At 37.4% G+C, this 19517-nt stretch overlaps 1 protein-coding gene across 1 annotated transcript in view; it reads left to right on the plus strand.

Annotated features, from left to right (window-relative positions):
- Nucleotides 1-2401: 2401 nt before the first annotated feature.
- Nucleotides 2402-19517, plus strand: part of LOC131846875 (uncharacterized) — a 32399-nt gene continuing 15283 nt past the window's right edge. The window contains 10 exon segments of the mRNA XM_059196298.1: nucleotides 2402-2489; nucleotides 2900-3078; nucleotides 4385-4509; nucleotides 5408-5580; nucleotides 6242-6375; nucleotides 11676-11878; nucleotides 12628-12813; nucleotides 14061-14203; nucleotides 14677-14825; nucleotides 15871-16055. Of these exon segments, the coding sequence (XP_059052281.1) occupies nucleotides 2937-3078; nucleotides 4385-4509; nucleotides 5408-5580; nucleotides 6242-6375; nucleotides 11676-11878; nucleotides 12628-12813; nucleotides 14061-14203; nucleotides 14677-14825; nucleotides 15871-16055 (1440 nt within the window). The 5' untranslated portion in view covers nucleotides 2402-2489; nucleotides 2900-2936.

A 19517-nucleotide genomic window follows, 5' to 3' on the forward strand; every position in this document is an offset into this window, starting at 1 on the left:
GGGCAGTGTCGGACCATCGTATTTGTCGGATTATAGAGTGCTGCTTAAGGGTCCTCTGCTTATAGTCCGGAATTTTTTACAAAAGAGTATCTTGTAATCCGACAAATTACATTCCAGATCCAGTGATAAGATTCTATGTTATATATGTATGTATGTATATGCACTCTGAAGTACATTGTCAAAGTAATATTCAATAACAAATAATAGACAATGTCGGATTACAAGGGGGGCCGGATTAGACAGGGGCCGGATTACCGCGGGTCCACTGTAGTTATATTCAATTTATGTAATTTTTTATTTTGATAATGGAGTGGTGCACTCGCCTGCGCTAATGGTTTACGCTGGCGGGGCATTAGTGGAGGATGGTAAAGTGACAGTCAGGTCAGATAGCCCGTCGTGGTAAATTCACTAACCAGCTGAACCTGCTGATATTATAAACGCGAAAGTTTATGAGTATAGATGGATGGGTGGATGTTTCTTACTCGTTCACGCAAAAACTACTGAACGGATTTTTATGAAACTTTGCCGTATTATAGCTTATACATTAGAATAAAACTTAAGTTATAATTTAAAAAGAAAGTATGTAAAATTGGTCCAAATATAACGTTAAATGTCATAAGCATGACGGAGAGGTCAAGTAAGTGTAATGCAAACGAAGTTGAGCGAGTCACCTGGTACGAAATATTTATTTTTAATTTCACTAATATTATATTATCTGTGGTTTTACTAGTACTAGTACTAGTATTTGAATTTGTGATTAAATTACATTATGTTTGTGGACATGTTACGTGTATGTCACATCATGGTCATCTCCGCGCATGAACGGCGGGACATAATGCGTTTCCGCCGGAAGGGCTATTGTGGCCATTTTGATTTCTCCCCGACATTGTGCGCCCGCGCAATCTTGTGTAATCAACCGATGCATATTATGTTGGTTAAACATAATATGTAGCAACTGCTTACTGTAAACTGAGGTTTTTGGTGTAATAATATAGAACACACAGATTGTATGTGATAAATTTGAATTGACAATTGAAGCCAGTTCAGTATTTAATACAAATGCATTTGATTGCACTGAGTTAACTAATAAGTTGTGCTACGTAGTGCGAACCAGTGTGCACCGTTGTTCGGTGAGGTACTTTACTTGTACTTGAGGTACTTTAAATTTAAGAAAACCCTATTAGACATATTAGTTAGAAACCAGTAAATAATTAACGTACCTATATAATAATAGAGTAACATAACACAAGTATTAACACGTGGATATCTGTATTGGTTTAATATATAATAATAATAATCTCAGGACAATTCACACAGCGCCATCTAGTCCCAAGTTAAGCTAGCTAAAACTTGTGTTACGGGTACTAGATAACTGATACAAGTACATAGACATTTTTTTTCGTAAATACATACATATTATATATAGAAAACACCCAGTCCGATACAAACAATCATACTCATGAATAAAAATGTTTGTGCCGTGCGAGGAATCGAACCCGCGACCATCGGACGTAAAGCGGTGTGCTAGACCGCTAGACCACCGAGGTCGTAAAATAAATAAAAACTAGAAAAAAGTCAATTATTACATAGAAAACATTTATTTAAAAGAGCAACATGCAAGTTTCTTTCTCATTTGTGATGACTGTGCATTCGGAATTAGTGGTAGAATAAAAAAAAACATGACTATACAAAGTGCTTATCTTAAACTTATTTGTATAAAGATTATTTCTATTTCTATTGAGGAGGTTGCATAAGTATCATAATGCGTTACTGCGTGGATATAGTGGAAGTCATGAGATTATGGTAGTCTATACAAAAGTGAACCTAATTATTCAGTAAAACTTCTAATTTAAAACCTTATGTGTTTCTTGTAAACTTTAAATATTTTATCTAAATATATATAACTCAAAGGTGACAACTGACTGACATAGTGATCTATCAACGCACAGCCCAAACCACTGGACGGATCGGGCTGAAATATGGCATGCAGGTAGATGTTATGACGTAGGCACCCGCTAAGAAATGATTTTGATTAATTCTACCCCCAAGGGGATAAAATAAGGGATGAAACTTTGACAAATTTTAAACCGATCGAGCTGAGACTTTGCATGCATAAATCTACTATATCGTAGGCAACCCCTAAGAAAGGATTTTGATAAATTCCACCCCTAAGAGGATAATTTAACGCGAGTGAAGCCGCGGGCAAAAGCTAGTTTTATATATTCTTTATATATTTTTATATATAGTTGTATAAATTCTTTATTGTGCCAAGCATTTTACACAAGAATTACAGAGACTAGATAACATGTAGATATAGATGTTAAAATTACGATAGGTATTCTGTAGTATTCATTCTATCTCCATTCAGAGACCTTGCGTCTCTCCTCATCCAAACGTGCAAGCAATACTGAAAGTATATTGCCGTAAATATTTACTTTCCGTTCTATTATTAGTAATAATAGAGTAAGCAGAATATAATGTATATAAAGGTATTTATTTCGTTGTTCTGAAAATTCATTATAATTTCAATGTCTTGAACAGTTTTTTATTTTTTTATACTGCCTTGGTTACGAATAATTTTAAAACAAATTTATCTAAAGATATCTGACTAGTGTGAAACGTGCGTATTAGTTGCCTTATCCTTTGGGTAAAATTGTATCTAGTTTTATTTGTTATTATGTCTGTATTTGTGTAGAAAAAAATTATATGTACACTTACTTATAAGCAGATTTTGCAACGGCCATGTTTTCAATAACTTCATATATGTAATGTACCCACAATTTTTTCCAAATAAAATTATTATTATTATTACTACTAGTAATTTTATATATTTTTATATATACAATATGAAATTAAATAATATCTTTGTAATTATCTTGTAAAACTTGTTATTCTTCAGGTTGGTTTGAATCCAAAGCAAGAGTACTCCAAAAACCATGGGTTCCGGATCTTCGGGGATGGGTGGCGAGATGCCTGGTGCTGATCTGCGTCTACCAGTCACCGGCCTCAAGTTTACAGTGAACCAACTTCGTGCTTTGAACTCCTACGTAGACAATTTATATGAGGAAGACCAGAAAGGTAAAGATATTGGAACATGTAGGCGTAATTGCAGAAGACAGTGCAACATACTATCTATTCTTAAAGGTCTTAAGAGACCTTTGTAACCTGTTCTTCACAATTAAGAATTTGAATTTGAACGGTGAGTGATAGAGAATGCCATTAAGAGTACTGTATACAGTTTTGTATACAAAATCATGAATAAATAAATAAAAAGGTCCATCCAGAATACAATTAAATAGAATAATAAATAATAACCTAGGACAGTTCAGATAACATTGTAGAGGGCGCCCGCCACACCAGTGGAGGATGATAAAATGAGGTCAGGTCAGTTAGCACGTCTCATGATGGTTTCCATGAGGCGGTTCCTAGAGGTCAAACATGATACATTGTAAACACTAGGGTCATCAGTACACATTACCTTTACTGTTTTTCTTAACTTAATGTTACTTTCTCTACTGGTAGTCTGGAAGAGATTGCTTAGCCTTTTGTATCAGTTTATGTAATTATATTTTATTATTCTCTGTCTCTAGTGCAATAAAGAGTATAAATAAATAAAAAGGTCCATCCAGGATAGAATAAAATAGAATAATAATAACCCAGAACGAAGTAGATAGCATTGCAGTTAGCGGCGCTAACGGTTTACGCTAGCGGGTCACCAGTAGAGGATGATAAAATGTCAGTTAGACAAATTCATCAGGAATTTATCACAATGCTTTCCAGGAGGAACCTCATGGATGTCAAACGGACATGTACTATATCCGTTTGCGGTTCATCAACCTCCATGCGGTTCCTAATTCCTCCATTGCTAGCAATGGGTTTGTTAGTAATGTCCACATTACTAACAATCCCCTTCTTTTCACTATTTTGTATTTATTATATTAGTATTTATAATAGTACTGTACCTGCCACTTCGTCCCCATGGAATTATACTTTATTTTTCTAAAATAAAATAATGTTTTTAAAATAAAAGTAGCCTAAGTTACTACTTATTACATCAGCTACCTGTCAAAAAAAGTCCCGTTAAAATCGGTTCAGCCATTTCAGAGATTAGCCGGAACAAACAGACTGAGAGACAGATAGATTTTTTAGTGTATGTCCTATTCATGCAGTAAAAAACGGTTCTTTCAATATTACAAACAGACACTCCAATTTTATTTATATGTATAGATTGTGTTTAGCACATTATCACAAATTTATCCTGACGGTTTCTAGGGGCAACCGCCCGGAGGTCAAAAATGGTACATTGCTAGCAAGAAGCTTATTAGTTTCTATTACTAACAATACCCTTTCCTCCTAGTTGTTAATATGAATTTTTGTTATGTAGGCCAGATGTCAACAGAGATGGAGAGTGCAGTAGAAAGTATTGTCCAGCGTATTGTGGATGGTGCCGGTCAGAGAGACCCCAGGTTCAGATGCAGTCATCTCATCGCTTTACACAGAGGAAAGAAGGTTGGTTCCAATTCTTCTGTTACAAATATTGATATCATTGGCACATATGGGTTTCTAATATGTTTGACCGCAGCGATGGTTGGCTCACCCGTTAACTTTTGAACGAGTAATGCTTGTAAGGACTGGTTTGGTCTGATAACTAGGACTGTATTCTATATTCAGTTATACAAGCAGTTATTATATTTACGTTTCTCATTCTGGCTATTTGTCATGTTGTATTCACAGAAACTTCTATATACATGTGGGAATGAGGATTCGCGAATAACAGGATGATTATTTTATAGAACTCCTTTTATTTAAATTACAAAAAAAAACATTTACTATGATACATGAAACGACCTAACTATATGGCAGTCTACGAGGAAGAGAGCGATGCCCATCCTCTTTTTTCATTCATTCCTTTCTCCATCCATTCACTCTTTCGTTTCTATCCATTTGCTCCTCTGTTTCCATTCATTCATACTCATTCGTTCCCATTCGTTCATACCGCCAAGTTTCAAATCCTACATACATATGTAATGCTGAACGTAATTTATTTAAAAGAACAGTAAGCAAGTTTCTTGCTCATTCTTCTTGTAATGAGTCTGCTTTACGAATGAGCGGTAGAATAAAATAAAATGTTATATATGAGCTCTCGATAATAGAATAGACTACAAATAAACATAAATTTAAGCACTTTCGAATAGCCATAATTTTTATTTTAATCTATCGCTCATTCGGAATGTTGTCTCATCAGAAGAAGTCATTTAACTTGCGCATTGCTCTTTTAAATAATTTTGTTGGAACTTTACATTTTTAAGTTGACATATGTGAATATAAACTACCAACCAGCACTAATTCATTAGAGTCTATCAAATACAAACAATACATTCAACTGGTCAAGTAATTACATCATCAGATGCGATCCCGTTCCCTCGAGTATTTGGTGACGCTGGACTCTCTTCCCGTGCTGAATGTGACTGATGACTGCCGGTTTGAAGACGGCCCGGTTGGTTACGGGAAGATCAGGATCACAGGCCGGGCTGCCGACAAGTGGGATGAGTTCCTCACACCCTCGGGTTATCTCTGCAGGTGATTTGAACTTTGACTTATAGTTATTAACACTGAATCATTTTATTATATTTCTGGGTTGTAAAAATGATCCATTATCATTGTGATATATAGGGGGGAAAGGGAGTTGTAGTTTTTAGTAATAGTCTGTACAACGATCTTGCAGAGGAAAATCCGGAAGTTGATATTCTCTTTGAGTCACTCCGAGTTCATAACTAAGCTCAAAAGTTTACGTTCCTTATCATATCACAACTGTGTTATATGTATGTTTTATCGTATTATTATTAGTACAGTCCAGTAAAATTTTAAATTAATCATGATATGACCAGTTTTGGTGCAATATATAAAAAAAGTACGCAAATACGTGAATAATAATATTCAGAAAGAAAATTTGATTTAAGTTGACGGAAAAGGGATGAAAATTAAAAAAAAGGGTCGAAAAAAGCCTTTTTCAAAATGACTAAGAAACGTTAAGAAATATGAAAAAATGTTTTAAGTAAAAGTTGTAGAGAAAAAAATTCTTCACAATACAGATTCACAATCCGCTGTTGTTTAGCTACAAAAATGAAGAACTAATTTGGCTCGTTGTCAATTGAAAAATATAATAAGTAAAAGCCCTGTATAATAGAGACAGAATTACTTTCGCATTTGTAATATTAATAAGGATGTATATGTGGTATAGGGACAAAGTGTTGGAGCGGTGGGTGGAGCTGGTCGCGCGTTGCACGTCGGCACGTGGCGGTGGACGCGCGCGTGTCCTCAGCGCAACCGCCGCACGCAATGCACGTGCACACCGGTACTGCTATCTGGAGAGAGGTACGTCAAACAAAGTGTTTTGTTGTTAAGTTATGTAGATGTAATCTTTTACTAGGGTTTTTTGAATGATAATGTTTATTATCAGAGTTTTTTGGGTGATAATGTCTTTTACCAGGGTTTTTTTAATGATAATGTCCTTTACCAGGGTTTTTTTGGATGATAATGTCTTTTATCAGAGTTTTTTGGATGATAATGAAATGGTGGAACGGCCTGCGATAAGCCCGCCCGTTCTAGTGGACGATAAAAGAATGAACATGAGGTCAGGTCAGTTAGTCTATGGTGGCAAATTCACCATGCGTTTATTTATTTATTTATTTATTTATAATTCTTTATTGCACCAATATAAAAAGTAGATACATAAAAAGAAAATAATATATAACAATACATTAAAGAAAGAAGAAGGTACAGAAGGCGGTCTTATCGCTAACGCAATCTCTTCCAGACAACCTTATGAAAGAGAGTATAAATAAAAATAAAGTAGGCGGCACGTGAGTGGAAATAAGGTAACAAAATATAATATATATATATAAACTTACTTAAATAAATTAAAATTAATAAATACATACATACACATAAAAATTATACATACATATAAATATTACACAAATAACACACTATACTAAATGTAAGAAGCAATAGAAGTGGAAAAGAAGTGAACATAAGAGTATTTACGGGGAGAGAAAGTGAGATTTAACTAAGTTCTTAAAGATGGCTGAGGATTGAGCATTACGTATGGAGGGCGGTAGCGAGTTCCAAAGGCGCACAGCCTGTACAGAGAAGGATTTGGAATAGTAACTAGAGGTATGGGTGGGAGTTTTTAACAGGAGGTTATCTGCACTTCGCAGACCACTATTCTGCACCTCACCGAGAAATGTGAAAGATTCTTTAAGGTATAATGGAGTAATAGGGTTAAAAAGGATAGAATAGAGTAAAGAGAGAGTATGCCAATCTCGGCGAGAACGAACTGGGAGCCACTTGAGCTGAGTACGGAATTGTGAAATGCGGTCGTATTTACGTAAACCAAATATGAATCTAATGCAGACGTTTTGAAGACGCTCAAGTTTGTTCAACTGGGCTTCGGTGAGGTTTAGATAGCAAGTATCTGCATAATCCAGAATAGGAAGTAATAGGGTGTTTGCAAGCGTAACCTTGGTGTCGAAAGGCAAGAAATTACGTAACCGTTTTAATGAACCAGCGACACTAAAAACCTTTTTACTAAGTTCCATAATTTGAGTCGACCATGATAGTGTCTGATCAAAGTAAATTCCTAGGTTTTTCACACTGTCACTGTAGGCTATGAGTTCACCATTGAAGACAATGCGCGGAAGAAGGTTCCTATTTATTCTGGCGATATAAAAGGGGCTGCCAATTATAATAGCTTGCGTTTTTAAAGGATTCACGATTAATCCGTACGATTTGCACCAGTTTGAAATGGTTGCTAAATCATCGTTGATTTTAGTGATGGCAGAGGTGATGTTATGTAATGGAGCTTGTGTATATAGTTGGAGATCATCTGCGTAAAGGTGGTATGAGGAATGAAGTTCGAGAGTAATGGAGTTAATAAATAGCGAAAAAAGTAATGGAGATAAGACGCCACCCTGAGGGACGCCGGCTGAGGTATGGCACCACTGGGACAAATGATTGTCTATTCGAATGCGTTGCCGGCGCCCATACAGGTATGTTTGAAACCATTTAGTTACGATTGGAGATATGTTGAGAGAACGCATCAGTCCCAGCAGAATATCGAAGTCAACTGTGTTGAAAGCATTACTTAGATCTAGTAATGTAAGGACAGTAAGCTGGGAGTTCTCCATGCCGTAACGAATATCGTCTGTAATTTTTACAAGGGCAGTAGTCGTACTATGACCAGGACGGAAACCGGATTGAAGAGAGTTTACGAGACCATTTTTAGAAAGGAAGGTACTTAATTGAATTTGGACAAGACGCTCCATAGCTTTAGAGAGGAAAGGGAGAATGGATATTGGACGATAATCTGAAAAGGAGCTCGGGTTAGACTTTTTGGGAAGTGGAATAATATGAGCATCTTTCCAGACGGAAGGAAACACACCTAAGGATAAGGAAACATTGAAAATTTTGGTGATAATAGGAAGGACAATATCTAGAATGGGAAGGATCATAGCACGACTAATATTATCCGTACCAACGGCATCGGAAGAGATTGAAAGTAAGCTCTTCTCAACATCACAATTCGTAACTAAACTGAAAGAAAATGAGGAATAATCTGGGGTTGGTATGGTAGAAAGATAGTTTAGAGTGTTCTTTTTAGTATTGCTATCAATTGCAACTTTGTTTATCATTGTAATAAATAACAATTGTTTATCATGATGACTTCGAGGGCAACAGCGTTGAGGTCAACCTCACATTATACATTGCTTTTAAATAATAAATTTACATATAACACATTCACACAAACAACAATATATATGATTTCATGACATATGTCTCAAGATATATGTCATGAAATCATATATATTGTATATTTATTATAGTTTAATATTATATTTAAATTGTATGATAATTATTAAGCTTATATATTTTGCTTTATTTATGTAATTATATAATTTTAGAAGTATATTTGTACGTTTATGTTTTTTTTTTTCTGTATTAATCTATTTAATACTTGTAAAATTGCACCGCTATACTATCTCTGAGCAACGCGTCGGTTGACTGGTAGAGAATGCCATCAGGCATTAAGTCCGCCATGTATACAATTTTGTGTGCAAAAGAATAAATAAATAAATAACAAATGTAGAATAGTAATTAATGTAGAATTCCAAAAGTAAATGCAGAATAAGAGCTGTTGGATGATTTGAATCTGTGCAAAGTTTATATTTTTTAAAACGTTAAAGACCACATTCCCCCCTGTGGGTTACTTCGCAACGAAAGTGAATTTACACGTTGGGACCAAGTAATCATCCGTGGGCACTTTAATTGAACTAAATTTAGGGATTAAATAATGTCTACCTCAAATTATTGTACACTAAAAATATATACGTAATTAACAATAAAAGAAATGCCGGGCCCTATGTGAGAAATAAGATTTTTTAATGCGATCATCAACGTGTTAAATTACGCAACGAATTTTAATACAGTTTACAACAATAGAGTGATTCAAGAGGAAGATTTTTTATGTATAATAATGGATACTCGTGCTAAGCCGGGGCGGGTAACTAGATATCTATAAAGCAAAATGTAATGCTAGTTAAAATTGGATAGTTCCATTATTTCGTGTTACTACGAAAACGGAGTGTTAGCAAATTTCACAAAATTAATAGGAACTCGGTTATTTAATTAATTATTACACACTGTAGGTTTGTTCGCAATCGCTAGTTAAATACGTTTTTAGCTTAAAGTTCTTAATGAAAATGGTTGGCATAGTAACGTATCGACTCGATATTAAGTTTTAGTATAAGCCTTACTGAAAATACGAGGTTAATTAATTCGACACCTCTGACTGTTGCTAAGACGCAAGATCTTGATACATATCAATCATTTCTAGATTGTGCTTATATCAGCAATATCTGAGAATAGAATAGAATATAATAGAAAACCCTTTATTCTGATAAATTTAATTTAAGCACTTCTAAATTAAATTCAGTTCAAAATACCTTTAGGTCTCTTACAGACTCTTATGATATGTCAAATAGTCATGACAATTTCTTTAATCTACTGAGGAAGCTCCTTCCAACTTTGTACCTCGCGCCTCTCGTGTATTTCCAAGTTACTTGTTGTCTTGCCACCCTTCTTGATGATCGAACCTCCGCAACGTACATAATAACCTAAAACTAAATTGATATTTTTTCTACATCCTTAACAAATGCCTTTCTAAAATTGGATAAAGTATGTTTTTCCCGAATTATAGAGTCCCCTCCACAACATCCTCATCAAAGTCCTTTCTAAACTGGATAAAGTATGTTTTTCACGAATTATAGAGTCCCCTCCACAACATCCTCATCAAAGTCCTTTCTAAACTGGATAAAGTATGTTTTTCACGAATTATAGAGTCCCCTCCACAACATCCTCATCAAAGTCCTTTCTAAACTGGATAAAGTATGTTTTTCCCGAATTATAGAGTCCCCTCCACAACATCCTCATCAAAGTCCTTTCTAAACTGGATAAAGTATGTTTTTCCCGAATTATAGAGTCCCCTCCACAACATCCTCATCAAAGTCCTTTCTAAACTGGATAAAGTATGTTTTTCCCGAATTATAGAGTCCCCTCCACAACATCCTCATCAAAGTCATTTCTAAAACTGGATAAAGTATGTTTTTCCCGATTTATAGCGTCCCCTCTACAACATCCTCATCAAAGTCCTTTCTAAAACGGGATAAAGTATGTTTTTACAGAATTATAGCGACCCCTCCACAACATCCTCATCAAAGTCCTTTCTAAAACTGGATAAAGTATGTTTTTCCCGATTTATAGCATCCCCTCCACAACATCCTCATAAAAGTCCTTTCTAAAACTGGATAAAGTATGTTTTTCCCGATTTATAGCGTCCCGTCCACAACATCCTCATAAAAGTCCTTTCTAAAACTGGATAAAGTATGTTTTTCCCGAATTATAGCGTCCCCTCCAAAACATCCTCATCAAATGCCTTTTTAAAACGGGATAAAGTATGTTTTTCCCGATTTATAGCGTCCCCTCCACAACATCCTCATCAAAGTACTTTCTAAAACTGGATAAAGTATGTTTTTCCCGATTTATAGCGTCCCCTCCACAACATCCTCATCAAAGTCCTTTCTAAAACTGGATAAAGTATGTTTTTCACGAATTTTAGCGTCCCCTCCACAACATCCTCATCAAAGTACTTTCTAAAACTGGATAAAGTATGTTTTTCCCGATTTATAGCGTCCCCTCCACAACATCCTCATCAAAGTACTTTCTAAAACTGGATAAAGTATGTTTTTCCCGATTTATAGCGTCCCCTCCACAACATCCTCATCAAAGTCCTTTCTAAAACTGGATAAAGTATGTTTTTCCCGATTTATAGCGTCCCGTCCACAGCATCCTCATCAAAGTCCTTTCAAAAACTGGATAAAGTATGTTTTTCCAGAATTATAGAGTCCCCTTCACAACATCCTCATCAAAGTCCTTTCTAAAACTGGATAAAGTATGTTTTTCCCGATTTATAGCGTCCCCTCCACAACATCCTCATTAAAGTCCTTTCCAAAACTGTATAAAAAGTATGTTCTTCCCGATTTATAGCGTCCCCTCCACAACATCCTCATCAAAGTCCTTTCTAAAACTGGATAAAGTATGTTTTTCACGAATTTTAGCGTCTCCTCCACAATTGAGTAATGACCGTCGACTCGCCATCGTGGAGGGGGCTGCGTGGGTGATGGTGCGAGTCGGCGCGGGGGAGGCTGAGGCTAAGCTGATGCTGGGCGCGCGCGTGGCGGGCTGCAGCGCGAGCGCATACTCCACCAGGGTGCCTCTTACACACCCCCTCGCCTTGCTGCACTATATTAGTGCACAAGCGGTCGGTACTACTATCTTTTAATATATAATATATATTCAATAAACTAAAAATGAACACACATATTAGTGTGAGTTGTTGAATAAACATAGATTTGGAAACATAGATACATAGGTTTGTGATAGTAATCTTATTAATTAATATAATAAACGCGACAGTTTGTGAGTATGGATGGATGTTTGTTCCTCTTTCACGCAAAAATTACTGAACGGAGTTTGATCAAACTTTACAGTAACATAGCTTATACGGCTGAAAAAACATAGGCTATAACTTAACAAGAAATTCTGTTATTTGGGCGACAATTGTCAAGAATTATGCAGACGAAGTTGCGGGGTTCAGCTAGTATGCTAATAATATTATTGTTGTTGTATTACAACAGTGCAGTGCAGTGAAACACCTGCCAATAGCAAACAATCCAATAAAAAAATGTGTAGGGTTACTACGCGGTGGCTGTGGGCCCGCCATCTACCGGTGGTGTGGAGCGTAGGCTGCAGTGGAACACCTGGCAATAGCCCAAACAACCCAATAAAAAATGTGTAGGGTTACTACGCGGTGGCTGTGGGCCCGCCATCTACCGATGGTATGGAGCGTAGGCTGCAGTGGAACACCTGGCAATAGCCCAAACAACCCAATAAAAAATGTGTAGGGTTACTATGCGGTGGCTGTGGGCCCGCCATCTACCGGTGGTGGGGAGCGTAGGCTGCAGTGGAACACCTGGCAATAGCCCAAACAACCCAATAAAAAATGTGTAGGGATACTACGCAGTGGCGGTGGGCCCGCCGTCGAGCGGTGGTGGCGAGCGCGGGCTGCAGTGGCAGGTGTGGTGTCCGGCGCTGGAGGCCGCGCTGGACGCGCACACCGCGCGGGCGGCCGCCCCCGCCGCACTCGCCGCCGCACTCAACGCGCTGTTGGACACCATGAGGGAAGGGGCCTACGAGGTCAGTCTCATGCACTTTCATACAAACAGTACCACTACATCACCGTAATATCATATCATAGATTCATCATCATAGTAGTATGTAATACATAGATTTTTTTTAATTAATGATAATGAAATGCTGCAACTTGCACCGCCGCCTGCGCTAACGGTTTACGCTAGGGGAACACCAATAGACGATGATAAGATGAACATGAGGTCAGGTCAGTTAGCCCGCCGTGACAAATTCACAAGGAATTTATCACGATGGTTGCCAGGAAAGCGCGTGAAGGTCAACCTGATATTACTTCTAATAGGGTCATGAGTCCACATTACTAACCATTCCATTCCCCTAATACATAGGATTATTGTAGATCAGGATTTCCTTCGAACTACTTTAATACTGTTGGCCACAGTCGACTTTTACAGCTTCACGGGACGATAGGTCCCGTAGGCCAATGTAGATGGCATTCCAAACTCGCGGAAGGACTTATGATCTACATGCATCTTCAAACAAGTAGTACTACTACATACATATCCGTTGTATTATCATAGTAGTACTTAATACATAGGATTATTGTGGATCAGGATTTTCTTCGTATTACTTACTCTAATGCTGTTGGCACCTGGCCTTACAGCTTCAACGGATGGTACGGGGCGAGTGCAGATGGCACTCCAAACCTGAGGAAGAACTTATGCAGCGGCTGAAGGCTAACTCTCGCCTGACGTATACGACTTTAGACCGAGGGCACCGCTAGGGATTTGAACCTCGGCTCATGTTTGTAATTTCTAAATAAACTTCCGATTGAGTCCACACCCATATTGCGAGACATGTTTTGTTTCCCAAGAACATCATCAGGCATTGAATAGAGTTCGGATATAGCTTGGAAGCCTAGTTGACTATTCTGCGCGCATAGAATAGTCAACACTCTCTTCTCGAATAATGATCAAATTCCGAAGAATTTGATCACTATTCGAGAAGAGCGTGATGGTAGTCAAATTTCCGCATCGAATATTCATGGTCTGACACATGTTAAAGGTATCGGAATTAAATAAAATAATATAAATGTATTAGTAGTTCTTTAGAATCAGCAAAGTGTGCTCTTCTACTAACTACCTAAGGTTAGACCGATTTGGATGAAATTTTGTTTAGTTTAGTATGTTTCTGGATGGTTTCAAGATATAGTTTTCCGGTAGGTGACTCTACTTTTGTGGGCAGGATGACATCTACTCGTTTTGCTATGTATATATTTTTGTTGTACCAATCAGGGCACATTACGAGCGTTGAGTCGGTACGCAGTTAGTTGCGCCCTGCGGCGTCGCCTGGACCGCTGCGCAACGTACCCGCAGGCGGCGGCTCGCGGCTGCATCTCAACCCACCTGGCACATCATCTGCTACTCATATTGGACGAGTAAGTGATGAACGGCAGTCCTCCACCATGCGTTTTTAGAGAAACTTTTTGCCACACACAATCACATTGTAGAGTCACCCGTTATCAGTATTTCCGAACCGATACAAAATTTAAATCTTCGAGAAAAGAGATTGTTCCTTCTTAAAAAGCTGGTGACGCACTAGCAATTCTCCTCGTGCTGCAGGTGGTCATAGGCGATGGTAATCACTGACTATCAGGTGAGCCACTACCTAGTTTGTCCCCTTTTTTGCCATAAAAAAGTTTTCAGACTAACATTATATTTTGTTTTAATAGAAATGATAACAGTTACTCTAATTCACACAGCGCCATCTAGTACTAACCTACGGATAACTTGTGTTATGGTCACTAGACAACTGATTGCAATTTTAAAATATATTATTTCTGTAAATATTCCACTCTACTCCACACTACACCACTTAACTCCACCCAACTCCACTCTATTGTATTCTCAGACTGGTGTACTTGTGCGAGAAGGGCGGGGTGGCAGGCTATGTGCATCGTATAGAGCGGGCGAGTGTGGTGCGGCGCGGGGGGCGCGGAGACTGGTCCGCCGACGGACGCTGTCTGAGGAACTGTCTGCTGCATCTCCACAACACTGCAGGTCAGTGCTCATGATGAACGAAATCGTGATTAAAATTCAAACTTGGGAGAATAGAGTGACCACCAGCATATGCTATTGCAAAAGCAAATAAGTCTTATCAGTGTTCGCAACCCAAACAGACCAGTCCAAGCAGCACCCGTTCACGAGTATGAGGGATAAGCCAGCCATCATTGCACTCAACCATATTAGAGCACATCGGCCCGGCCCACCAGGCCGCTACAAGTTTGAACTTTATAGCGAGTATGACTGTTGCAAGTTATCTTACTACGTCATTTATAGTATTTACAACATGTGCTGTAACAATCACAGTTTTCCCTCATTACAATATATGATGTACATTTTTTTTTATACTACTATGGTGGCAATCAAGCATACGGCCCATCTGATGGTAAATGGTTACCGTAGCCTATGAACGCCTGAAACACCAGGGGTATCACTTGCGCGTTGCCGACCCTTAAGAAACCTTAATATACCCTTCTTGAAAAACGCCATACTGTAGTCTCGTGGGAAAACCTCGACAGGAAGTTCATTCCACAATCTAAGTGTACGCGGGAGGAAACTCCTCTGAAACCGCACTGTTCGGGACCACTTAGGTTCCAGCGTGTGGGGATGAATTCCCTATCGATAGCGAGCGGTGCGGTGGTAAAAGGTGGCTGTCGGCATCATGTCGAACAATTCCTCAGAACACAGTCCGTTGTATAATCGGTAGAATACACAAAGCGAGGCGAAGTCTCTCCTCAAGCTAAGTGGCTTGATACCGCCAGAGAGATTGGGATCATCGACAATTCTCATAGCAAGTCTCTGAACCGAGTCAAAAGGACCGAGCTGGTATCCAGGTGCTCCCGCCCAAAGATGAGAGCAGTACTCGATGTGCGGCCGAACCTGTGACTTATACATTATATAAATTAAAACATGTCATGAATAAATTTATAATAAGTATATCCGATGTTAATACATTGATAATTTTGCCAATAAGAAAGTTATATGCCTGTAATTCCTATCCTTCTTCCCTGACTACAACTTACACTTCTATTTCTTTCGACAGGATCAGTAGACATTCCACCTACACCTTCCGAATCCTTGGAAATGGTACTCTTCAGCCGGTGGGAGAATTTGAACAAAGAGGCGAAGATTGCAGCCGGTAGTGCACCGTCGTACTCTCGGAGGCAACTGCGGTACCTGTGGAGGGTGTCCAGCGAGCTTGTGAAGTGCAAGAACATGATCCCTTGTGTGAGTAATGAATTAATATATTTTATTTATATATACATATAAAATTAATTTTGCTGTATTTACATTTAAACAAAAACTTAAGAAATTTCTTTTAGAAAATCAAATTTCCACTGTATAACTGTCCGTACTGTATTGTTTTATATATGTATTTTCATTTCCATACATTATCATAGCATAGACTTACACCTTATCAGAAGCACCAACAGAGCACGTTCACGCAGGCAACAGTAGGTACACAATTTTTATATTTTAAATTATTGTCTACAAGGTTCCACTGAAAATCAGCGTTTGGGCATTACAACCCAGACACAAAGTGTGAAACTGAGTGGAAACCAATTTGGTCGCAGCTGTATTTTTAAAATAATTTGTTATAATTTTTGTAAAATATTGTATGATTGATTTGTATGCGCGAAATAAATATATTTTTCTTTCTTTTCTTTCTAATAGTAATAATAAAGAATAGGGGTTGATGGTGGAAGAGTAAAATATTAGGGTTGTAGTCAAATCATAAAAAATAAAAAAAATATTTAGCACAAAATAAAAAAGGTTGTGGAGGACCATCATTGTCAGTTAGGTGCTTGAAGATTAGTCTACGTTCTCTTCTCAGACCTACTGAATATACATACAAAATCCCATAAGAATTGGTCAATTTCGTTTTGATAATTTTTGTTTCAAACACTGTGACACGATAATTTTATATATTACTGTACCACTATTACTATACTATACTGACTAGCTGTACCCGCGACTTCGTCCGCGTGGAATTTTCATTTTTCTAAAAAAGTAGCCTAAGTTACTTTTTATTACATCAGCTACCTGCTAAGAAAAGTCCCGTTAATTAGCCGGAATAAACAGACAGACAGACAAAAATTGCAAAAAATGTTATTTTGGTGTATGTATCGTATTTATATTCATATTCATGTAGTAAAAAACGGTTAACATATACATACATACAGTCACACAAACATAGTGAAGTAATTAAAAACCAATACACTACTAAAGAATATTTGCTAAAAACGACCTCGCTCAGCGAATAAAAAATTACATTAAATTATTTTGTACGTCCTTGTGTCCACAAAGAGGTCGTTACAAGGGTACCCCACTCCATTCTAGACTAGCAAATTCCAGAAATTTCTCTCTCCCTAAAAGTGTCTGAGGTGTGGAAAGATTAGGAAAATTCTTACCTAAGTTAGAGTACGCTAGGGTTGCCCAACTGTCCAGTTTTCCCAGGACATGTCCCAGTTTTCGAAGTGTCCTGGAAAGTCCTGAACAGTTATTTGGCGTACCGTGTTTTTAAAATATGCGTGCCTCTTAATTACTGATTTTCAACAGTATACTGATAATATTATAAAATATTTTTTATTAACAACCTGATTATATTAATTACTTTAATTTTACTACATACTAGCTGTTCCTGCGAATTCGTCCGCGTGTAATATAACTTTATTTTTCTAAAAGAAAAAGATTTTTCCTAAAATAATAGTAGCCTAAGTTACTCCTTATTACATCAGCTACCTGTCAAAAAAAGTCCCGTCAAAATCGGTCCAGCTATTTCAGAGATTAACTGGAACAAACAGACCGAGAGACAGACAGACAAAAATTGTAAAAAATGTTATTTTGGTGTATGTACCGTACTTATATTCATATGCATGTAGTAAAAAACGGTTATTTCAATTTTACAAACAGACACTCCAATTTTATTTCTATGTATAGATTAATATAACTATTGCAACACTATTACTGCGTTCTGTTTTTAAACTGGATAGTCCTGGTTTTTTGAACGTTCGATCCTGTTTTTTTTTAAATTGGGCATGGCAACCCTAGTGTACGTAGTTTGGGCAATCAAAACAATACAAGGTCATGGGTGATTTGCAAACTTTAATCGAATAGGGACCGTACAGGGCTCGGCCTTGTGCCCTGCTAAATCAGTTATACAGTTCTGGGAGCTGAAAATTATATTTTACAACCTGTGCTCGCGGTTTCGTCCACGTTAAATTACAGTATACGATGCATAAGTTATGTTACTGTAAAGTTTCATCAAAATCCGTTCAGTACTTTTTGCGTGATAGAGTAAAAATATAATAATAATAATAATAATAATCTCAGGACAATTCACACAGCGCCATGTAGACCCAAGTTAAGCTAGCTAAAGCTTGTGTTATGGGTCCTAGACAACTGATACAAATACATAGATAATTTTTTTTTCGTAAATACATACATATTATACATAGAAAATACCCAGACCGATACAAACAATCATACTCATGAATACAAATGTTTGTGCCGTGCGAGGAATCGAACCCGCGACCATCGGACGTAAAGCGGTGTGCGAGACCGCTAGACCACCGAGGTCGTCGAAATATACTTACAAACTTTCATGTTGAATGTGTGGTGTAACGTCGTCCACCTTCCGACGGTCGCGGTGTCGGTTCCTCGCGCGATACAAACGTTTCTATTAATGAGTATGATTGTTTGTAATGATTTGGGTGTTTTCTATGTCTAATATGTATGTATTTACAAAAAATATATATCTATGTACAGTGGACCCCCGGAAGTCCGACAATCATTTTGCAGAGCAGTGTCGGACTATCGAATTTGTCGGATTATAGAGTACTGCCTAAGACCCCTTATAGTCCGAATTTTTTTACAAAAGAGTACCTTGTAATCCGACAAATTATAGATCCAATGATGATTCTTTGTATTATATACATATACAGTGGACCCCCGGTTATCCGACAAACGTTTTGCAGGGCAGTGTCGGACCATCGTATTTGTCGGATTATAGAGTGCTGCTTAAGGGTCCTCTGCTTATAGTCCGGAATTTTTTACAAAAGAGTATCTTGTAATCCGACAAATTACAGATCCAGTGATAAGATTCTATGTTATATATGTATGTATGTATATGCACTCTGAAGTATATTATCAAAGTAATATTCAATAACAAATAATAGGATAGGATAACAGGGGCCGGATTACCGCGGGTCCACTGTATTTGTATCAGTCGTCTAGTACCTATAACACAAGCTCTGCTTAACGTGAATTCTCCTGAGATATTATTTATTACTATTTTTTTAACAGCGCCATCTAGTCCCAAGGTAAGCAGAGCTTGTGTTATGGGTACTGACAACTGATATAAATAATTTTTTTTTGTATATATTTATTTAGCTGTACCCGCGACTTCGTCCGCGTAGAATTTAACTTTATTTTCTAAAATAAAAATAGCCTAAGTTACTCCTTATTTCATCAGCTACCTGCCAATAAAAGTTCCGTCAAAATCGGTCTAGCCATTTCAGAGATTAACCCGAACAAACAGACAGACGGAGAGACAGACAAAAATTTTAAAAAATGTTATTTTAGTGTTTGTACCGTATTTATGTTCATATGCATTTAGTAAACAACGGTGATTTCAACATTACAAACAGATACTCCAATTTTATTTATTAGTATAGATTGTATTTATAT

The sequence above is a fragment of the Achroia grisella genome, unplaced genomic scaffold, assembly GCF_030625045.1.
Source record: "Achroia grisella isolate CSIRO2021 unplaced genomic scaffold, CSIRO_AGI_Agris_v1 utg512, whole genome shotgun sequence".
NCBI lineage: Eukaryota > Metazoa > Arthropoda > Insecta > Lepidoptera > Pyralidae > Achroia > Achroia grisella.